This window comes from Bidens hawaiensis, unplaced genomic scaffold (genome assembly GCF_021521415.1).
Source record: "Bidens hawaiensis isolate Kalapana, Puna unplaced genomic scaffold, B.hawaiensis_p1.1 tig00026858_1, whole genome shotgun sequence".
Classification (NCBI taxonomy): domain Eukaryota; kingdom Viridiplantae; phylum Streptophyta; class Magnoliopsida; order Asterales; family Asteraceae; genus Bidens; species Bidens hawaiensis.
The window spans coordinates 251,226-274,316 of record NW_027494330.1 but is presented as its reverse complement, the minus strand read 5'-3'; the positions used below and the strand labels follow the sequence as shown (position 1 = coordinate 274,316).

Here is a 23,091-nt window from a genome sequence, read left to right as displayed (position 1 = left end):
TGAAAGCCGTCACTGAAAGTTTGAGTAATGTGCCAGTGGTGTGTGACTTTCCGGAGGTATTCCCTGAGAATTTTGATCCCTAGAATGCCACCGAGAATGAAAGAGAGTTTATGTCAGTAGAACAACCCCGTTGTAAAAGTACATGCGTCTGACACCATCGAGAACAAAAAGATTTAAAGGCCTAATGTAGATAAGGTTTCAACAAATTTTGATTGGTTGTTACAATTTAACTTAAGTTGAAAGGTAATTTCCTACTATGGACACTCCACACCGGGTAAACCGCCACGAATAGTACTACCCCATGGCAGATAAGGTGCCACAACATCAATTTGATACCAGGATGTTGTCATTGACCCTATTGGCCACAGATAGGTCACGTATAGACCTATCAATGGCCAGTTGGGTACCCGACAACCTTCGGGTATCAAATCAAATGCCAGCTCGTACCATATCTTCCATGGATAGGTCTACCCGTGGCGTATAATGTCAAAATTGAATTATTGAGAACTTGATTAGTTGTAACAACTTTAAGAACTCAATATGGACCACACAATTAATTAAATGGGAATTGAATATGTGGTTGAGAATAAATCTGATTAAAAAATTAATTAGGAGAGAGAATAAAGATTTTTGATAGTTACACAAGTTTAAATGTTAGTGACACATGTGTAATAAGTGGATTTGATATGTAAAAAAACACTGTAATTTTTTTTACGTTACTTCACTTACGTATTACATCTGTGTAAAAAAAATTCAAAAAAAAAACTGTTACATAGAATTCTTTCGAGTTCTTAAAACTCAAAGTGGTTCTCAAAAGAAATCAATCATATTATATATATATATATATATTCTGCAACCATGCATACATGAAACACATATACACACGATCAATCTCGTGGACTAACCCCCCCCCCCCCCCTCATTTTAACGTAGCACTTTGAACGTAAAAGGAAAAAAATGTCGTGGTTGTAGAACGAGCTATTTCCGGAGTCGAACGAGGAGTCGAATATTACATATATGAATGAGGACTTTGTTTTGTAAATCTCTGTGCAGTTTCTTTCTTGGTCCATGGAAGAACTAAGGCCACATCCACCTTCTCCATTTGCTAGTTTAAAGCGTTTAATGATCGACCCGGTACTATTTGAGCATTCGAGAGAAAAACCATGAACTTTGTTTGCTGGAATTGAAAACTACTTTCTAGATGCCTTTTCGAATGTTTCATTCACAGTGATCTATGTTTAAAGTTATAAAAGAAGAGGATTATAGATGCAATTAACAAAATAGTTTAGACACCTCAATAACATCCCCTCTCGTCTAACTCCAGGGTCGTGTTCGAGAATCCGAATGCTCAAAACGTGTTATAGAGGCAAGGTACCAAAAAGACCCAAATACCCTTAAGTAATACCCGCGGGTTAACAAGAAGTCCCTCATAAGGCACCTGCGGGACATTTGAACCATCCGCATAAATCATTTGAGGAAGAAACACCCTCATAACACATGCGGAAGCATCGTGGCACCCTCAAAGGTCATCCTCAAGGAAGGAATATACTTCCGCATAAATAACCACGAGGTAATGCTCCGGGACAAGTGTCAATAACCAATTACCTTCTAGAAGATTTACCAAGATGCTTTCTTGAGCAATACGTGATACGATGACCAATCAGCCAGTAACACGTGGCATGGTCGTTATAACCATGCACATGGCCAATATTCTCCTATTAACCAATGACAAAGAGGAACGTGTCTAGGTTGTTATACATGCACATGCAACGTATAAGCAGAACCTATCATATAAGGACACGTGTCCAGACGGTTATGCAGTAATCTTCTTAAGGGACAGCTGGCCCATTCACCTTCCTACACCATTCGGCTATAAATACTCTCTCAATCATCATGAGGTAGGGCATTCACTCCCACTGTACTCTCTCAATTTACTTAAGTGCTTATCTTCTACAGAACAGTACTTATTCTCACGCCAGAGGGTGGTTACGGGAAGACCCCCCTTTTGTCCTTCCCGTAACGAGCTCACGATGTCTGTTTTGCAGGTGTTCGTCATTGGACTTTAGACAATTGGGTTCATATCGTGTTGGCAGTTAACCGTATTCTACCCTGTTGACTCATTGGATCCATGACCCATTAGCAGGGAGTGGATCCGTGTTTCTTCATTGGCGCCATCCGTGTTTTTTGTTAGAACAACAAGTTTTGTTTTCGAAGTTACGATATGAGCCAAATTCCTAAAGGGCCGACGAGGACCTCGGAACAGAATCCACATGTTACTAGCCTAGAAACACGTGAAAGGGCAACGTCATTGTTCGCTCAAAACCCTACTCCCGATGAGCAAGATGATGTTGTAACGCCCGGAGGCTTTACTTTGGGTGGTTCATCAACTCGAAAGCATTTTACCCCACTGGCAGACGCAGCTCCAGTGGGCACAAGAAATGTAGTAACACCAGCTGATCCCACTCCTACTGACCTAGGAGGGGTCACAGCTCAAAGAGGTTCCAATTTGGGAGATCTTGGGCGAATTATGAGAGATAATCGTCGGACTCATTCAGAATTGGACCTCGAGGAAAATTCAGGTGACTCAGCTTCGGTGAAAACTCATACAGCAAGCCATAGATCTTAGAGACTCTTGTCTCCAGATGAGTGGTTCCGTATTCAACAAGAAAGTCTAGCCGCTGAATATGGACGAAGGGTATGGAATGAACGTTTTCACGCCCGAGCCCTGAGTTATGACGATCCTCCTAGGATATCTATTTCTCCTCCGATACGGGGAAGTCATATCCAATACAGTCACCTAGGTGAGCAAAACCAGAGAGAAATTACAAGGTTACGTCCTCGTCCCCGCATAAATATGCGAGTACCGTCCTACGAAGAGGAACTAGACTGACACGACTCAACATATCATTCGGGAGGTAGCTATTAAAACGGAGATAGCCGTTTTCTTCCATCCTGAGAGGCTAGTTACCCGCGACCGGCTGTTCGCCATGCAGAATACTACAACAATGCAGAACATGATTTCTCCAAACCATATTGTCCGGAATCATTCGCAGAAAAATCAAAGTTCATTCCGTCCATCGCGACAGCTCCGTTCCCGATAAACGCAAAAATACCAACATCTGTTGGGACGTATGACGGGATGACAGATCCCAGTGATCACTTGCTGAGGTTTGAAGCAGTTGGGAGAGTCAGTGGTTGGACTCTTCCATACTGTTGTCACATGTTCGCATTAACATTTACTGGAGCTACACGAGGATGGTTTGAAAAATTACCATGCGGACACATTAAAAGCTGGAAAGACTTTGTAGCAAAGTTTTCCCAACACTTCAGTCAGCAAAAGAAGCACACTCGTGACCCATCTGAGATACTGGACGTAGTAAGGCGAAATAATGAATCCATCGAAGATTTCATTACCCGTTTCAATAATGAAAGCCTCAATATTGGAGGGGTCAGTGAAGATATGCTGAGGGGAGCATTCCGGAAGAACGTAAATAGTGACGCCTTGATTAGTACTCTAACGGGAAGAGACGGAATGCCCAAATTTTGGGACGAAATCATGACCTCAGCTAAGTTATTTGCAATAACCGAGAAAACCTTGGGATCCGGTAGTCAGAAACAAGTACCAAAAATTGAATTCCAAACTCCAAGACCAAATCGACAAGCCAAAGGGCCAATTTGGTCAAGAATACAACCAAGTACAGAAGCACCAAAGCAATTTGATGCAAGATCACTGATTAGCAACAAGAACAAGCGTAACTTTCCCGCACGTCTTACAAATAACAGTTGGACTCAATTGTCAAAATCTCCATCATAAATCCTCACAACCGAGAATCTGACTTTCCGCAAGCCTCAACCATTACCTAGGAAATCATTCCTTGACAGTAAAAAACATTGTACGTACCATAATGACATAGGACACAACACAAACGAGTGTGTGGCCTTAAGAAATGAAATAGAGGCAACGGTAAAACACGGGAAGTTAGAACATTTGGTCAAGAATGTACGACCAGGGGTTGGTAAACCTCCCGCAAAGGATAACCAGGGCCGGCCAAAAGGCAAATAAAAGATCTAAACGTTCATATGATTCACGGAGGACAGCAGATCAGCGGTAAGAGGAAAGAATTTGAGGATGCAGAATGGAAAAATGAGCCCGTCATTTTTCCGCGTGTCGTAGGAGGACCGTGCAATAATAATCCCCTGATAATTACCGCCTTATTTGGACATTATCACAATATGTCTTCTTTGACACTGGCACCACGTCCGACATTATGTATGAACAGTGTTTTGAACAGCTTGAAGAAGACGACAAAGAACGATTGAGACCTATTCATGCACCCGTTTCTGGGTTTGGTGGGGAAATTATGCACCCGCGTGGTGTCATTACATTCCCAGTCACACTTAGTAATGGGATTCACTCGAGAACGGAGGAGGTCGAATTCTTAGTTTTATAAGCAACCTCTAAACATGATATTATCCTCGGGCGAGAGGCAATTGGTGACTTCAATGCCCATCCGTCCACAGCTCATGGAGCAGTAGGAATTCTGACCCGCACTGGGGTAGCAATAATTCATGTTAATCGACATTGCTTCACAACCGAAAGTTCAAGACCGAGTAAGGTTTTGAAACAAAACCAGAGGACTGAACCAGAGAAATGGATTCTTAACAAGAAATTTCCTGATCAAACTGTAGTAATTGGCCAAACCATTTCTGAAATCGTCCGAACTTTCTTAAAATAATTGTTGACAAGGAACATTGATATTTTCGCGTGACAGCCTGCGGACATGACAGGTGTCCCGCGGAATATTTCGAAGCACAAGTTGAAGGTGAATCCATTAATCACCCCAATTGTGCAAAAGAAATGAAAAATTGGCCCAGAAAAAACAAAAGCCATGAATGAGCAAGTGCAAGATCTTCTTCACGCCGGCATTATCCGGGAAATTAAGTACCAAACATGGGTGGCCAACCCAGTGATCGTCCCAAAAAGCAACGGAACGTGGAGAATGTGTATAGATTATAAAGATCTAAACAAGGCATATCCAAAAGATTGTTACCCACTTTCGGAGATTGACTTAAAGGTGGACGTCGTGGCTCCATTCAGATTCAAGTGCTTCCTCGATGCTTACAAAGGATATCACCAGATTCATATGGCAGCTGGTGATGAAGATAAGACAGCGTTTCGCACTGATCAAGGCACATTCTGTTACAGAATGATGCCTTTCGGATTGAAAAATGCGGGTGCCACGTATCAACGACTGATGGATCAGGCATTCAAAGGTCAAATAAGCCGAAACCTCGAAGTTTATATGGACGATTTGGTGATCAAAAGCACTGAAGAAGATCAAATGTTGAGGGACATTGAGGAAACTTTTGAAAATTTGAGGCGCATCAATATGAAGTTGAATCCAACAAAATGCTCCTTCGGGATGGAAGAAGGAAAGTTCCTCGGTGTAATTGTGACGGGCACAGGTTTCAGGGCCAACCCAGACAAGATCTAGGCGGTAGCCCAAATGCCTTCCCCCGCATCCCTCAAAGAAGTACAAACACTTAACGGAAGATTGGTAGCATTAAATAGGTTCTTGGCAAACCACGCTGCCAAATCTTACCCATTCATTCAACATTAAGAAATTGCCTCAAAAAAGCACAGTTCAGATAAACTCCGGAAGCCGAGCAAGCTTTTCAGGAAGTCAAGAAGTGTTTAATGGAATTACCCACGTTGTCCGCTCCGCACACGGGTGAACCACTAATACTGTATTTGTCGGCGTCTGACATCGCTGTAGGAGCTGTCTTACTGACATATAGGAAGAACGTTCAAACTCCAATATACTACGTTAGTCGAACGTTGTCAGACCCGGAGACAGGATACTCGATGCTCGAAAAACTGGTTTTGGCATTGGTATATGCAGCCCGTAGGCTCCGCAGATATTTCCAGGGTCACCCCATCAATGTCTTAACCGGATATAAACTCAAAAACGTGCTGAGCAAGCCTGAATTGTCTGGACGGTTGGCAAAGTGGGCCATTGAATTGGGTGAATACTCAATTGAGTACAAACCAGGGCCGGCAATCAAAGGGCAAATACTAGCGGATTTCGTCACAGAAGTCCCGCAGCACAAAGAACAAGAATGTTTGATTGAACAACAACCTCAAGCGCCCTCGGAACAAGGACAAATTTGGCCATTGTTCACGGAAGGAGCATCAAGCAGTGAAGGATGTGGCGCAGGTTTAAGGCTAGTCAATCCCGAGGGGCACGAATTCACGTATGCCATCAAGTTGGACTTTAAAAGTACCAACAATGACGCAAAATATGAAGCCTTCCTGGTAGGACTGCGGATAGCAAAAAAGCTTGGGGTGAAACATTTAGAAGCGCGGGTAGACTCTATGCTAATTGCAGGACAAATAAATGGAACATACGAAGCCAAGATTGACGTCATGGCTTCTTATTTGTTACAAGCAAGGACCTTGATCCAACAATTCATCTCCTTCAATGTTATCCACATTAAGAGGAGCGAAAACAAATCGGCGGACGCTCTCAGCAAATTAGCTTCAACGAATTTTGAACATTTTGCCAAAGATATTCGTGTCGAAGTTCTAGACCATCCGTCTGTTTCACAAAACCAAGTTCTAGTGATACAAACTGGTGTTGAATCTTGGATGATATCCATCAAAGCTTATTTATCTTCCGGATCACTTCCAGCAGGAAAAGTTGATGCTCGGAAGATCAAACACAAAGCTTTGAAATACCAAATGACTGATGGCATTTTGTACCGAAGGTCGTTTCTTGGTCCGTTGTTGCGTTGTGTAGACGCGGAAGACGCAAATTACCTTATTCGAGAAATTCACAAAGGCATTTACGGGTTACATGCGGGACCAAGAATGATTGTAGCAAAAATCATAAACGCAGGTACTATTGGCCCGGCATGCATTTGGATGCTGTGCAGGAAATTAGAAAGTGTGATTCATGCCAGCGCCATGCTCCCAACACCCTGCACCCAAAAAACGAGCTAATTCCGGTAACATCTGCTTGGCCATTCCAGAAGTGGGCTATCGACATCATGGGACCTTTCCCAGAAGCCCCAGGACGAGTCAATTCTTGATAGTGGCTATTGATTACTTCACCAAGTGGGTAGAAGCCAAGCCAGTTGCCTTAATAACGGCATCAAGTGTTAAGAAATTCCTTTGGGAATTCATTATCTGCCGGTTTGGTCTCTCACAACAATTGGTAAGTGACAACGGGACCCAATTTGCTGATAGCGGAATACAGGAATGGCTAAAAGAACTTCAGATAACCCAAGTTTTCACATCTGTAGCTCACCGGCAAGCAAATGGTCAAGTCGAAAGGACCAACCGCACTATCAAGGAAGGGATTAAGGCAAGGTTAGGTACTAAATGAACCGGGTGGGTTGACGAACTGCCCCATGTACTCTGGGCCTTCCGCACCCAGAAATATTCTAGAGACACCGTTTAGCTTAACCTACGGTACAGAAGCGATGATCCCGACAGAGATCGGGATTCCATCCGCAAGGGTTTTGTTAATCAATGATAATGATCGCGAACTCCGGATGAATCTCGATTTACTCGAAGAGAGAAGATAATTAGCATCGATCCGCGAGCACAATTATAAGCGACAGCTTCAGAAATATTACAACTCGCGAGTCCAAGCATGCGAATTCGATGCTGGAGACTTTGTCTTCCGCAACAACGAGGCTTCCGGCCAGGAGCCTCCAGGCAAGTTAGCCCCGAGTTGGGAGGGACCTTATAAAATCAAGCAAGTATTACCCAAAGGTGCCTACAAGTTGGAAAATTTGTACGGGACGAGATCCCTCGAACTTGGAACGCAGCACAGTTAAAGAAATGCTACATATAGCAGTTTTTATTTATGCATTCTGCTTAGGCCTGCGTGCCCACATAGATTAGAAAGTTATATAACTCCTTTTATTGTAAGACGCCTCATGCCTAGCTTATGAAGAATCTTATGATAATTTTGCTATTTTGATAAGTTGTAATCTTTTATTGACAAAAATGAAGTTCCGGATAGACACTTATATTATAATACATAAGACAAAGTGCACCGGAAGGAAACAAGACTTCTTATTAAGTAGTCAAATGAGATTACAAGCAAAAGAATATTTACAACAAAGAATTATACATTTATGGAGTGGCATCTTCATCATCCGCGGTATCATGGGTTTCTTCTTCTTCCTCCTCATCAAGATTCAATAATTCCTTTAATTGACCGATGGCATCGTCCTTGTCCACAAGTTCGGATATATGATCGGAAAGGGAGAATTTCAACGTATCAAAATATTTGGTTTTCTCGATAAGGATAGAAGCGGTGTCCATGCCAGCCAAGACATACTCCTCCGGCAGTTTACCTTCGGAAGCAAAACTATAGCCTTCCTCAAAACCCATTTGTCGGCCTGCTTGCTCGGAAGCGTGGAGGAGTATCACGACACAGTTACCAAGATCGTCACTATTCCGAACATCAGTGATAACCTGTTAAGTCAAACAACCACGTGTGAACACATACGCACATAAACTAATTATGGCAACAAAAGATTCAGTACCTTGGGAATTGCTGTCGATAGAAGCCATTTCTTATCCGTCTGAGCCCGGATAAGATCCATTTTGTGTTTGGCACATTCCATAGCTTGGTCTCGACTCTTAGCATTAAGATCAGACAAGCTCTTGTCTTTAGCTGCTGAGTCAGCTTGAAGGGTCTTTATCAGCTCAGCTTGGTCATCCTGCTGTTTCTGGAGAGCAGCCTTAGCTTCCTCAGCAGCAAGCTATTGGGCTTTCGCAACTTCCATTGCTCGATGGCTATCCCGGGCATCTGTTAATGCTTTAAGAGCCTCTTTCTTAGCATCTAAAAAGTTGTGTTCAGTTTCCTCTAACTCACCGTTCATAGCCAACCAATCACGACGTATTTCTTGATTGGTAGAAACAGTGTTTGCCATATGATACGAGTTGGAGTCTAGAAGTTCCTGGCGGATGCGACGACGTTGTCGCTCCCTCTCGGCGAGAGGGAGACTCTCATGGAGATACTCGTGACAAACGTCTGCATCATTTAACATTGTGTTCCGGCGCAACGACCAGTGAGGGGTATGCAGAACAGTATCTTCCTCTGCTTGAGACGCAGAAGCATGCCCCCCATAAGTGAATACACTGACCCCACCCTGGTTCCGGAAGAAATGCTCACGAAGAAGTGGAGATGTGTGAAACTGCTCAGCTCCGCCAACCTCTGTCTCCCGGATAGGAGAAGTATCTGATAAATTGATCGGGTTTTGAATAGTGTTTAAAGGCGAAGTTGGCGGGGTCGGAAGCTGCGCAGCAGTAGAACCCTTGAAACCTGAAAAGTTTCTAGAGCAAAACTTTTTAAGTTATCAAAAAATGACAGGTACAAATTACATTCATGACGGTACGAAACATACCTTTGGAAACGTCTCGGGCAGACAGCTCTCGGAGACGAGCACCCAAGTCAAGGACTTTGGTCTTTTCCTTCTTCTTCTTCTTAGGTGCAGCATCGGAAGGTTGTGCTTTCTGCTTGCCAACAACCATTGAAGTACCCGCATCCACAGCCTAAGGTTCGCCCTCGACGGATTGAGGACCACCTTCCTCACCAATTGACGGATCGGTGGTGGCCTTCAAATCTTGCTTACGGGTCAAACCTACAGTCGAAGGCGAAGGGTTAGTAGCACCAATCGATAACCCCCCTTCACAGAGTGATGACTCTTCGCTGGAAGAGAAAAGAACTATCACTCCGCTTGAGGTAACGGCGGTCATAGGGCGGGGTTGAAAAATACCTTCGCATTTTTTGACAAACTCCTCACCTTAGGCATACATTGCTTCGGAGACAATAGGTTCCGGAGTAAGGGTGGTGGAGAAAAGAAAATTCCTTTCCGTGCGATCCAAAAACGGCACGTCGTGTTGAGTAATAGGGCGGCGTACCATCATGCCACCCATTTTTTCCATAAGAGTGGAAAGAATTGTACCCTCGCCTGCAATGGAAAAATGTTAAACAAAGTAAACCAAGCAACCGGAAGGATATAAATGAAGACTTACTTCCGTCAGGATTCTCATAATATGGTTCCAGAGTTGGGAATGGCCACAAACGGCTCATCTTGGCGTGAACCATCGCTCCCTCGTGAATAGGACGCATGGGTGTGGGAGTCTTGGTTAAAGTAAGATACCAAGCATGCCCTTTATACTAGAAAGCAAGGACTTCCAGCAGCTTATCTTTTGGCTTTCGATGCGTCATGGTGAACGGGATAACATCTTCCTGAATCCAGAAAAATTTTGATTTCCATCCATGAATGCCGCGGATCCATTCAAAGCCAATAACACCTTTCCCGGTGGTAGCGAAACTATACCAGCCTTCACGATAAGTCATTTTGTAGAAAAAAGCAAACATATTGACGGAAGGGTCATAGTCACGCGCTTGACAACAGAATTCGAAGTGTCGAATTCTAAGCATCCCAAATGGATGGATCTGAGATAAATGAATCCCATACGCTGTCAGGACCGATTGCACAAACCTGGTCACGGGCAATCGGAAGTTCCCGTTAGTGAAGTGGTCCACATAGACGGCCACCTTCTTCGCCGGAGGCGCCGTCGCAATAGCCCCTTTTGACGGACGTTCGGCCTCCCACACTGAAGGGAAACCATATACGTTTTTAACATCATCAAAATCCTTCTCCTTGATTTCGCATATAACTTCGTTAATAGAAGGAGGATTTTTCTTCTGGGCAGCCATTTTGTGAAAGATATGAAACGGATATAAGAAAGAAAAAATTCTTTGATATAAGCAAAAGAGAAAATATGAAAGTGATAAGAATGGGTTAAAGACCTCAAGGCCTATTTATATTCATTGCAATTAATGCGACCATCTGACTAATAGAAGAAAGAGAAAAATCCGGACCACAGGATGACCGACACGTCAGGCGGGAGATTCGAAAAAGTGCTTACAGGTTGTCAAAGCAAGTGTTCTACACTCTGTCAGGCACCGTCTAAAAGTCTCTTTCCGCCACATCATCAGTATTGTCTATCCAAATTGCACGAGTTCAAAAATCAAAAGAGAGAGATTTCGCAATGATATTATCAACACATAAAATTTCTTTTCATATATATCCAAAACAGTGACTACAAAAAAAATAAATAAAAAATAATAATAATATGAAAAGAAATTGCTAGCCCAAATCTTAATACCTACACCTATTCTATGGATTAGGAGGCGTCGTATCTTCCGGAGCATTTTGGGCCATATCATCAGACTTATCATCATCAGATTCGTCTTCATCATATTCATCATCAATAAAGACCCGCAATTGCTTCACACCATCTTCGGACGAAGCAAATTCCGGAAGCATGTGTTGCAGCGAAAAGATCAAATCATCATATTCTTGGACCCGCATGCCGAGTTCCTGCTCCGTGTCAAGACCTTGAAGGGGATGATTCTCAATAGGTTGTCCAGACTAAGCGAATGCCAACCCTTCGTTGAAACCCTTCACCCGGCCAACCCCTTCGGAAGCAGTCGTCAAGTTCACGAAGCAACCAGTAAGCTCCGTACTCCTCTTGATATGACGAATGACTTGTGTACAAGATTTCGTTAATACCATGGGATTGAACACACAAAAAACAAACAGCATACGAAAGAAATATTACCGAGTCTAGACCACGGGTGAGAAAATACTGTCTTTCCCTCTCCGCACACTCCGCCCTATCACAGAGCTCCTGTAACTCGGCGGAGGCTTGGTTGCTTGTCTCAGTTTGAGATTGCAAAAGGGAGTCAAATGCAAATTGCATTTCAACAATAGTCTTATCCTTAAGCTCGGACTGCTCCCCTTGCAATCTTAACGCTTCCTCGAGCTCTTGAATCCGGGCGTTTTGACGAGACACCTCGTCCTGTTCCCTCGCCAATTCGTCCTTCTTCCTTTGAGTCTCAGCTCGAGAAGCTTCAAGAGTGGCGTTAGACCTTTCACAGGCCTCTTTCCAACTCTTGGCAGCAGCAGCGCTTTGATCTGTTTCTAGCTTAAGCGCAGCCTCGGCATCCACTTGTTTCCATCTAGCCGCGACCACCGCCTTTCGCTGCACCTCAGCTTCTCTCTCCGCAATCTTCACAGCCTCGGAAGCTGCACCCAGTTTCCCGCCCATTGTCCGCCACTCCCGCAAGATTTCTTGACTACAAGCTAAGTTGTTAGTCAAAAAACAGCTAAATCAGTATGAAGTTCTTGGCGGGAGCGGGTTTTCTGATATGTTATCTCAGCGGGCGGCATACAATGCTCAACAAAACTCATACAAGTCTTTAGGTTAGAATCCCGAGACCCGTTGACAATGTCCCAGGGCGGGACAAATAGGTCGAAATCTCCTCCCAACTGTACGTTCCCAAAAAATTGAGAACTTGAAGTTCCGAGACGAATAGGGAGGAGGAAGTTTGTTGTGGGGGAACTTGCGAAGAACCCCCCCCCCCCAACCTCAAGGGCAGACGGCCCAAGAAAAAAATCTCCTTCCCCGCCCGACATGAAAGGCGAAGAAGTAGAATAGAATTGAGAGGTAGACCGTAGGGGAGATTCATTAATCCTGAAGCCCTCAGCTGTGACTTAAGGGTTACCGTATTGAGAACCTGCGACGTCCCCACCCCGGAAAAGATAATCCAAGGAATCGGTAGTCGCCGGTTGGACGTGTGACCCCTCCGCAGCCGTTTCAACAAGAGGTGTAACAGGCTTGTCAGTTTCTTTTTCCGGAGGAGGCGATGGTTGCTTTTCAACATTTGGTATCGGCGTTGACAGCCTGCCAAATGTGTGACCTTTAACAATGGACAGATCTGCATAACAAAATCAAAGTCAGATCTCATTATGATATACGATAAAAAATTAACACATACAAACTCACCAGTCACCGTCCCCAGTCGATCCGCTAGGCTGGGCGGTAGTGGTTTCCTCGGACGATGTGTCCGACGTTTCTTCATTTTTGGTTCCTTCCCGGCGTCCGCTGCACTAGTACCTGCGTTACTCGCCTGTGATACACGGAATGGCCTCTTCCGGTAAAGCTCTGCTAACAAATGAGAGACAGATGAAACTTTAGAAGTATCATCTGAGCTTCCCCCCTAAAAAATGGCAGAATCGTCACTTGGAATGACGATTGTCCCGTCGGAGGTTAACACATTAAGAGGAGGAGGGTTCAAAATGTACGCACCTGTTTCAAAGATAGCCCCCGAAACAACAGGCTCGGCGCGCAGTTTGACTGGAAAAAGAAAGTGTTCGGCAGTCCTTTCAAGGATAGGCCTATTCTTGGCATCACGAACCGTTTTTCCCACACAGCCCTTGCCATCATCTAAGGCGTTCAACATCGATCCAAAACCTGTAAGCAAAACGCAAACATAATGCAATGAAAACTCAGAAACAGGAAGGTACAACAAGGTAGTAAAACTCACGGCCATCCAGCTCAACAAAAACAAGCTCCATGAAAGGAGAAGGCCACAAACGACTCATACCCGCCCATACAAGGGCCTCTTCCGGAAGTGCTCGCATTGGCGTAGGAGAATAAGTCAGTTTACGGAACCAATCGCGCTTCTCATGGCGACCGGAGTAATATCAATGAGATCGTCGTTAACAGCGCGACGGACCATGGCCTTCGGCACCACGTCCTCGGAAATCCAAAAGAACTTTCTCTTCCAATCCTTGGAAATATCCTCGATAACGTTGCCAATAACCCTATCTGGAAAACTGTGACAAGTAAACCATCCATTCCGGTTGGCCATCCTGTAAAAGACAACGAATCGATCCAACCGAGGCACCATCTCTTGCACCATACATACGAACTCGAAGTGGCGAATTCGCATGACAGCACTAGGATGTAGTTGAGATAGATGAATCCCAAACGCTTTGATCACTCATTGGAAAAACTTGGTGATGGGAAGACGGAAGTTCCCATGAATAAAGTAGTCAGCATACAAAGCCATCTTCCCTGGAGGTGGAAAACTGGCAATAGAACCGGCAGCAGGGAATTCTGGTTCCCACTCTAGAATGCCGTATGTCATAATGAGTTTCTGGTAATCGTCCAGGTCCCATTGGACCTCTATTTCGTCAACTTCAGACTGTACGGACGCCATTATGAGAAAAACTCACTTCAGTATTGGAGTAAATCAAAGGAAGGATCAAAGGTTTCAAAGAAAGAAAGCAAGTTAATATTTAGAAGGCAAAGACGATAAAACTTCCAAAAGAAGTTAACTCCATCTATTTATACACACCGCAATTAATGCGATGGGATACAAACAGTAGAGAGAGAAAAAGCAATCCAGTAAATGATCACCACGTCACGCGGGAAATTTGAAAAAGAGGAAAAGTTGTACAGTCGGGTACAGTAACAACCGTCATAAACGTCCTGTCACCTGCACACGCGCCTGTGAGTGGTCAACTTGTCTTTCTTTCATGATTATCCACAAACAACAGAAGATATTTTCTACCAAACTAGAAAATTTAAAAACCCCCAAATACGCATTAAGTCCAGAATTTCACCCGCATAAAATACTTCACATGGAAGAAACACTTGACTGGGGGGACTTATAGAGGTAAGGTACCAAAAAAACCCAAATACCCTTAAGTAACACCCGCGGGTTAACCAGAAGTCCCTCATAAGGCACCCGCGGGACATTTGAACCATCCGCATAAATCATTTGAGGAAGAAACACCCTCATAACACATGCGGAAGCATCGTAGCACCCTCAAAGGTCATCCGCAAGGAAAGAATATACTTCCGCATAAATAAACCACGAGGTAATGCTCCAAGACAACTGTCAATAACCAATTACCTTCTAGAAGATTTACCAAGATGCTTTCTTGAGCAATACGTGATACGATGACCGATCAGCCAGTAACACGTGGCATGGTCGTTATAACCATGCACATGGCCAATATTCTCCTATTAACCAATGACAAAGAGGCACGTGTCTAGGTTGTTATACATGCACATGCAACGTATAAGCAGAACCTATCATATAAGGACACGTGTCCAGACGGTTATGCAGGAATCTTCTTAAGGGACAGCTGGCCCATTCACCTTCCTACACCATTCGGCTATAAATGCTCTCTCAATCCTCATGAGGTAGGGCATTCACTCCCACTGTACTCTCTCAATTTACTTAAGTGCTTATCTTCTACAGAACAGTACTTATTCTCACGCCGGAAGGTGGTTACGGGAAGACCCCCCCCCCCTCTTGTCCTTCCCGTAACGAGCTCACGGTGTCTGTTTTGCAGTTGTTCGTCATTAGACTTTAGGCAATTGGGTTAATATCGTGTTGGCAGTTAACCATATTCTACTCTGTTGACTCATTAGTTCCAGGACCCATTAGCGGGGAGTGGATCCGTGTTTCTTAACGTGTATAAAAAATACACTTTATTAAACCTTTTTTTTGCTAGTTTCACTCATAACTAGGTCACCCTTTCAGATTTGTGTCCCAATTAAACTTAAATAGACCAAAGTATGCCTTTTTTATATATTTTGGCCAAATTTCACTTGTTATCAGGATTATTTTGCCCAGTGAGCATAAACGAACTCAACTAGGCCCCTTCTCAGTTATTTTGGTTCAATTTCACAAGTTACTAGGCTATTTGTTTCCCAATTAAAACATAAATAGACAGACTTTGTCATTTTTTTAATTATTTGGCTCAATTTCACAAATTACTATGCCACTTTACAGCTTATAAATAGACTAGACTATGTCATCTTTCTTTAGTTGTTTTGCCCATTTTAGAATGAAAATTTATTAGGGTTGAGAAAACTATATACACACACATGTATAACTTTTTTTAAATTATTTCCCAGACCAGAACTGCTCCCTAAACGGTCGCCGAGTCAAGACTTGGGTCTGGGCAGGCCCTATATCAATCAATATTTTTACTTTCTCCATCAAGAGTTTATGTATTTATTTTTGGTTGCCCCAGTTGAAACTTTTCAACGAGTCGCCCATTCTATGATTATTTTATCTTGAACACATTAACTGTGGAGTTTTCCCTCTCATTTACAACCGTAGCGCAAAAAAAATATTTTTTTTAAATAAGGTTAATTCAAGATTCCTAATCACTTGGGGGGGACTGGCTTTATTTTTTAATCACAAGTAGGGTAATAGTTTTTTATATTGGCAAATAAGTAATTTTAAACGTCAAGCAAAAATAAAATGAAATATAGTAGGATGTTTGATAAAAACATTAAATAGTAAATTGATAAAATTCAAACACAATTACCCTAGTAGAACAACAAAAACTAAACACGGTAGGATAAAACACGGTAAATATCAATAGCAGGCGATAAGACTAAACACTAAACTCGATCGTGAAGCACACACAATCTATATAATTTGTTAGCCAGCCGACGTCGGTACTTAACACACACAAAAGGGCTTGTTTTTAACCAACATTTTCATCATCACACAAACAAGCACACCGGCATTAGCAATGTTACCATTTTCTTGGCCTCTTGGGGCACACTAACATTGCTTGTTTGTATGATGATGGAAATGCTGGTTAAAAACAAGCCCTTGCCGATTCAAAACAACGTTGAAGACTTGAAGAGGCGTATGTTAAGTACCGATGTTGGATGACTAACGAATTATATAGAGGGTGTGTTGTTCACGATCGAGTTTATTGTTAGTCTTTTTGCCTACTATTGATATTTACCTTGTTTTATCCTACTATGTTTAGTTTTTGTTTTTCTTTTACGGTCATTGCGTTTGAATTTTATCATTGTACTATTTTATGTTTTTATCAAACATCCTACTATGTTTCAGTCTTTTTTGCTTGACGTTTAAAATTATGTGAAGCCTTTCAAATTAAGTCAGCCCCCAAATGATTAGAAATCTAAAATAAACCCTTTTTTAAAAAAAATTCCAAAAAAAAACTTGTTGGTAACAGATAAGGTGGGACATTTCTCAAGGCCTAATTTCTCTCCCGGGTGTATAACCTAACAAAACGATAAGAGATTTTTCTAAGGTGTCACACTATCACGTTGCATGTGCCACCCTAGACAAGTCTCACATTGGTCGACGTTCGTCGACCATAGAGATATTGGGTTTACAAGGAATACGAGAGTACTAATATCTCTAACACGTTTTGAACACACTAGTTATGGATGGGTGGAGACTCCATGCCTCTGAAACTCTCAAGGAAGAAGTTGAGGTTTCATTATGTTTCAAACAAATATCAAAATTCGTTGTATTATGAAACATTTGATGGATTTCTGAGCATGTACGAACTTTTATTATGGCGGTCATTTAAATGGGAATTACGCACGATGATAAATAGAGAGCGTCTTATGTTTTCACGAATTATCTGATGATTATGAAAACATTACAAGACATGAAGTTTCAAATTTATACCGATCCACATCAAGTACAAGTTGAGATACATAAGGCCGCACAAATGCGACAATGGATGATGACAAAGATGAAGAGTTGGATCAAATATCTAAGTGTGCACATTGAAGACAATAAGATTCAAGTCTAAACCTTTATTGTATTGATTATTAAGTTGTGAATACTTGATTACAAATAACTCTATTTATAACCATACAATTACTTTTTATTTCCATTAACTATCTTAACACATTTTCCATTAGAATTTTAAATCATTATTTAATTTGCTACTTAAAAAGTTCAAGGGCTTCTTTATAATTAAACCATTCTTTTATAAGTTCAGGGACCATTCTGTCCTTTTGTTAAACTTCTAGTTCGTTACATTGCTCTTAACGAATTGACTTATCTAAGCGAACTAGTCCATGTAGCGAATTGAACCCTTTAACGAACTGGTTATTAAACGAACTAGTCCATAGCGAATCAGTCCAGGTAACGAATCGGTCCATCTAATTCGTTATCTTCTTCTAACAAACTGGCTATATGAATCAAGGGTAATTCATTACCCTTTTCCCTTAACGAATCGTACACGAACTAGAGCAAGTTCGTTATGCTCCCTTAGACGAATCAGTTAGCGAATCACATTTAATTCGCTAAATTCTCGTTACCGAACTAGGGTTAGGTCAGGGAATGTGAGAACATTCCCTGACACCTTTTTACCTCGTATTAACTTTTCTGGCGCCGTCGCCGGAAAAACGAGTTTTGACTCGTTTTTCACCGTTTTTTCGCCCCGTTCGATCCAGATCTGAGCTAGGGTGATCCCTAAGCTCATCTTAGGTTCGGTTTATACCTGATTTCATCCGGATCTCGTGGCTTAAACGGTTTAACAGTGTCGACTCGTCGTTTCGTGACTAAGTCTAACGGTTTGAGTTCATACAATATCAAACTATCATTACCTCGGGTCGGTGCTCGGTTTCCTTCTTGGTTTCGGCTTAGGCAAGGAGAGAACTAGAGAGAGAGCTTAAGTGTGTGTTTTGGATGGTGTATGGAATATGTGTAAATGAGGAATTTAATGGGGATTATGGTTTATATATTTATGGATCATGGGCTTAAGCCCATGGTCTTTCCTTCTTTCTTTCATAACCCAAGTCCATAACCCATATCCATTTAACCAACACAAGCCCAACTCATATTCTATTTATCTAAACCGATAACGACCCACTATAAAATAGACGAAATTTATTTTATTATTGTAACCGAAAGTAGGATGTTACAAGTCTTCTTTCCTTAAAGAGGTTTCGTTCCCGAAACATATCTATTAGTAAAACAATTCTAGATAAAACGTGCGCATCTCTTCCTCGGCTTCCCATGTAGCGTCTGATCCCTTGCGATGCTTCCATATCACTTTCACTAAAGGTATAACCTTACGACGAAGTTGCTTTTCCTTACGATCAACTATCTCGATTGGTAGCTCAATGTAGTTCAACTGTTCATCAAACTCGATGTCCATTAATGACACGTGCAACGTGTCATCAGCCAGACATTTTCTCAGATGAGAAACATGGAAAGTTGAGTGAATTCCTTCTAACTCTTCTGGCAACTCAAACTTGTAAGCCACTTCACCTACTCGCTCTAAAATCTTAAACGGTCCGATGTACCTCGGACTCAACTTCCCCCTCTTTCTAAAACGGATAATTCCTTTCCAATGCGAGACCTTGAGCATCACATTGTCACCAACGTTAAACTCAATCGGTCGTCGCCGCTTATCAGCATACGACGTCTGTCTGTCTTGAGCCGCTTTCATTCTTGCACAACTTCTAGGCTTCCCATCTCTTTCTGACCAATCTCTCCCCCAACACACCGGGGTCCTACATCGTCTACCGTAGAGCATCTCAAACGGTGGCATACCAATACTTGAATGGTAGCTGTTGTTGTAGGAGAACTCTGCTAGATGCAGATGATCGTCGCAACTTCCACTGAAGTCTAAAACACAAGCACGTAGCATATCCTCAAGGGTTTGGATCGTCCTTTCAGACTTTCCATCTGTTTGAGGATGATACGTCGTACTGATGTTCAATCTCGTTCACATGGCTTCATGGAACTTCTTCCAAAACCTCGAAGTAAATCGGGTATCTCTATCGGACACAATCGATAACGGCACTCCATGCTTAGATACAACCTCTTTGATGAACAATCTTGCTAACGTTTCTGACGAGATAGCCTCTCGTATAGGCAGAAAGTGAGCACTTTTGGTCAAACGGTCCACAATCACCCAGATGGTATCATGAAATCCATGGTGATGTGTTCCCACTTCCATTCAAATATCTCTAAAGGATGCATCTTCACATAAAACTTCTGATGCTCTGCTTTGACTTGCAAGCAAGTCAAGCACTTACTAACATAATCTACTACATCATTCTTCATACTCGGCCACCAGTAGTCTCTTTTTAAATCTTGGTACATCTTCGTAGCTCCTGGATGAATTGAATATCTTGACTTATGAGCTTCGTCTAAGATTCGACCCCTGAGATCTCCATGGCGTGGAATCCACATACGGTCAAACCTAGTCTTAACACCATGAGTGTTTTCCATCAACTCGTCTTGCTGACCAAAAATCCTCTCTTTCTTCACTAACCCTTCATCCACTAACACCCCTGACTGCACTTTGATGATTTCTTCAAAAAGTGGTTTCTAACACTCGGTTAGAAAATCGGTCGTAAAAATTTTAGTTGCAATATCGGTCGGTAAGGGTTTGGTCACAAAATCGGTCGCAAAAATGATTCAGTCGCAAACACGGTCACAAATTTGGCAACCGAAACTATGGTTGCAAAATCAGTCGCAACAATATTTTCGCTCGCAAAGTATTTACCGACCAAGGTATAACCGACCGTCCAAACCTGTCGCAAAAGGGCATTCGCAACCGATTTGTGACCGAATTAGCAGTTGCAAATGCCCAGTTTTCTAGTAGTATACCTTCAACCAGAAAGTTGCTAAATTTCTTGGGTAAAACCATCTTTCGAGTAGTTCGACGCGGTTGGATAACTTGTAACAGTTCTTCATTTAGGCCAGTGTCGGGCCTAGTCGCTCTTACAAGTGGGCTGCCACCTTCTGAACTTGACGACTCACTTCTGTTTCCGATACGAACCAACTCACCGGTATCATGTCGGTCTACGGACTCGGTGTCAAACTCGGTTGTCCCCTGCTCCGATTCGGGTTCAATATCGCACCTAACAAGAAACTCGGTCCTTTATTGTATTGATTATTAAGTTGTGAATACTTGATTACAAATAACTCTATTTATAACCATACAATTACTTGTTAGACAAGAATGGGAGAAAAACTAACTCAAAACCCCCTAGGTTTGTAAGTACGACAACTAGGTCCCCGCACTTACGTAAGATTACACTAACACACATTTTGCAAATGAAAGACTATTTATTCTCAACAATAGAAAAACTAAGTATTATTTAGCAAATGAAGATGGTGAAGAAAACAAACTGAATAAGTGTGTTGCTAAACGTACCCCCCTCTACACCATTTTTACTAAACGTACACCCCCTTGAACTTAATAAACTAATTACAATTAGCTCTAAACATTATTTATGTACATATTAGCTCATACAACATTTTTATATAACATCGTTTTCACTTATTAGTCTTCACTATATATATCAACTTAAAAACAATTAAACCATTATTAACTTATTTTTATTAGTATTAAGATTGTAAATATTTATAATATTCTTTTTTTTATTTTAGTGATATCATTATATATACAGCTCGGTATCGTACCGGTAGCAAAAATACCGATCCCGAAAATCACAAATTCTTAGTACCGGTATTGAAGGTAAAAATTCGGGAAATATCGATACCGTACCGATCCCGAAACTCAAAACTTTGGTACCGATTCGGTATCGACGGTACCAAATCGATACCGATTTTAGTACTGGTACCGTATTTGTTCATCCCTACACACACACACATATATATAAAAATATATATGTGTGTGTATTGTTTTATAAATATAATAATGCATCGACACTAGTAATAATAAATATTATTATTATGATCAAAGACAATAAACAAAAAAACATTATAGTTTTTAATTTAATATTTTAAGGTGAGACAATAAATGCAAAAAAAATGTTACAAGAAGTAATATGTCAAATAAAAATTTTAAAATAAATAAAAGTTCATGGAAAAAATTATAGTTTTTATTTTAATATTTTAAAGGAAGACTATAAAATGCAATAAAATGTTACAAGGGAGTAATTTGTCAAATAAAATTCTTAAAGGAAATGAACGTCTAGGGGAGGGGGTATGACAAGTAAAGGAGAGGGGTACGTTTAGCTTATCCCACTGAATAAATACGTGAAAATAAATTATTAGATCCTTGCTATTTTTTTTTATTTTGTTATATATGTTTTACAAGTTCAGATTAATTTCAATCGTACTTGAGACTTTAGAGTCGTTTTTTATTTTTGTGAAAGTGTTGACGATTCAGAGGAGAAGTTCTTTATTCCCTTCTATTGTACATTTGTACGTATAAGCATTAGTCTGTCAAAATATGAACCAAATCCCACGTGCATGCATGAAGTTCAAGTATGTTGATTGGATAAGAGGATGAGAATAAGTCTAAGCCACACGTTTATTTTGTTAGTTACTTTATTATGTGTTTTGTGAGAAAATAAAGGGTGTATCGGTTTCCCCAGTCACCCACGTACTTTGTTAGGTAGTTGAGCTTTTCAAGGCTCCCTTTGCTATTTATTTTCATGTACTCTCATTCCTCTGTATCACTTTAAAAAAATCAACTAAAAGTTCTTGAGTTCTTTGATCTTTCTTGTGTTATTGCTATCAAAATACCAACAATCTTGGTATCAGAGCCAAGGTTCTCCATTGTCTTTCACGTTTTTTTTAACCCATCTTCATGGCAGAAAATCGTAATTCCACTACCAGTTTTGCAATAGTTACTATTCCGGTATTCAATGGTGAAGGGTATGAACACTGGAACATAAGAATGAAAACCATCTTGAAGTCAAAGGAGCTATGGGACGTGGTTTTCCTTGGTGTTACTGCTACCGAGGATGATCAGCTCCGTGAAGCAAAGAGGAAAGATGCCCTAGCCATGGCCTTCATCCAACAAGGGGTTCACGACCTATTGTTCTCACGTATTGTTGCGTGTGATTCTGCAAAGGAGACATGGGAAACTTTACAAGGTGAATTTCAAGGTGATACACAAGTTCTTTCGGTGAAGCTTCAAGGTTTGAGACGAGATTTTGAAAATCTTGTTATGAAAGGTGATGAAACAATTGGAAACTACTTCTCCAGAGTCATGGATAATATAGGAAGACAGAGGTCTTATGGGGAGGAATTACCTGATCAGAAAGTGGTTGAGAAGGTCCTTCGTAGCCTTACACCAAAATATGATCACGTGATCCCTTCCATTGAACTAGCCCATGATTCTGCCTCGGTGACTCCAGTAAAACTTATGGGCCTCTTGCAGTCTCAAGAAGCGAGAATTAACAGTCGAATTCAACCCGACCATGCTATGAAGAAAACTAACCATCCGGATGAACATGCACTTCAAGTGTTCCAAGATCACACCAAAACCTTCCGCGGTAGAGGTCGTGGTCGAGGATCATCAAGAGGTCGAACTCCTGGTAGAGGTCGAGGGACCACTCTAGACAAAAGCAAGGTCCCAGAGTGTGACATATGCAAGAAATATGGTCACATGAAAAAAGATTGCTGATATAAT

At 41.7% G+C, this 23,091-nt stretch overlaps 1 protein-coding gene across 1 annotated transcript; it reads left to right on the top strand.

The window, feature by feature from the left end:
* Nucleotides 1-5,698: 5,698 nt before the first annotated feature.
* On the top strand, nucleotides 5,699-7,003 carry LOC143574204 (uncharacterized). The gene has a single exon (XM_077058879.1). It carries the CDS (start codon nucleotides 5,699-5,701, stop codon nucleotides 7,001-7,003), a length of 1,305 nt encoding a protein of 434 aa, XP_076914994.1.
* Nucleotides 7,004-23,091: the final 16,088 nt, after the last annotated feature.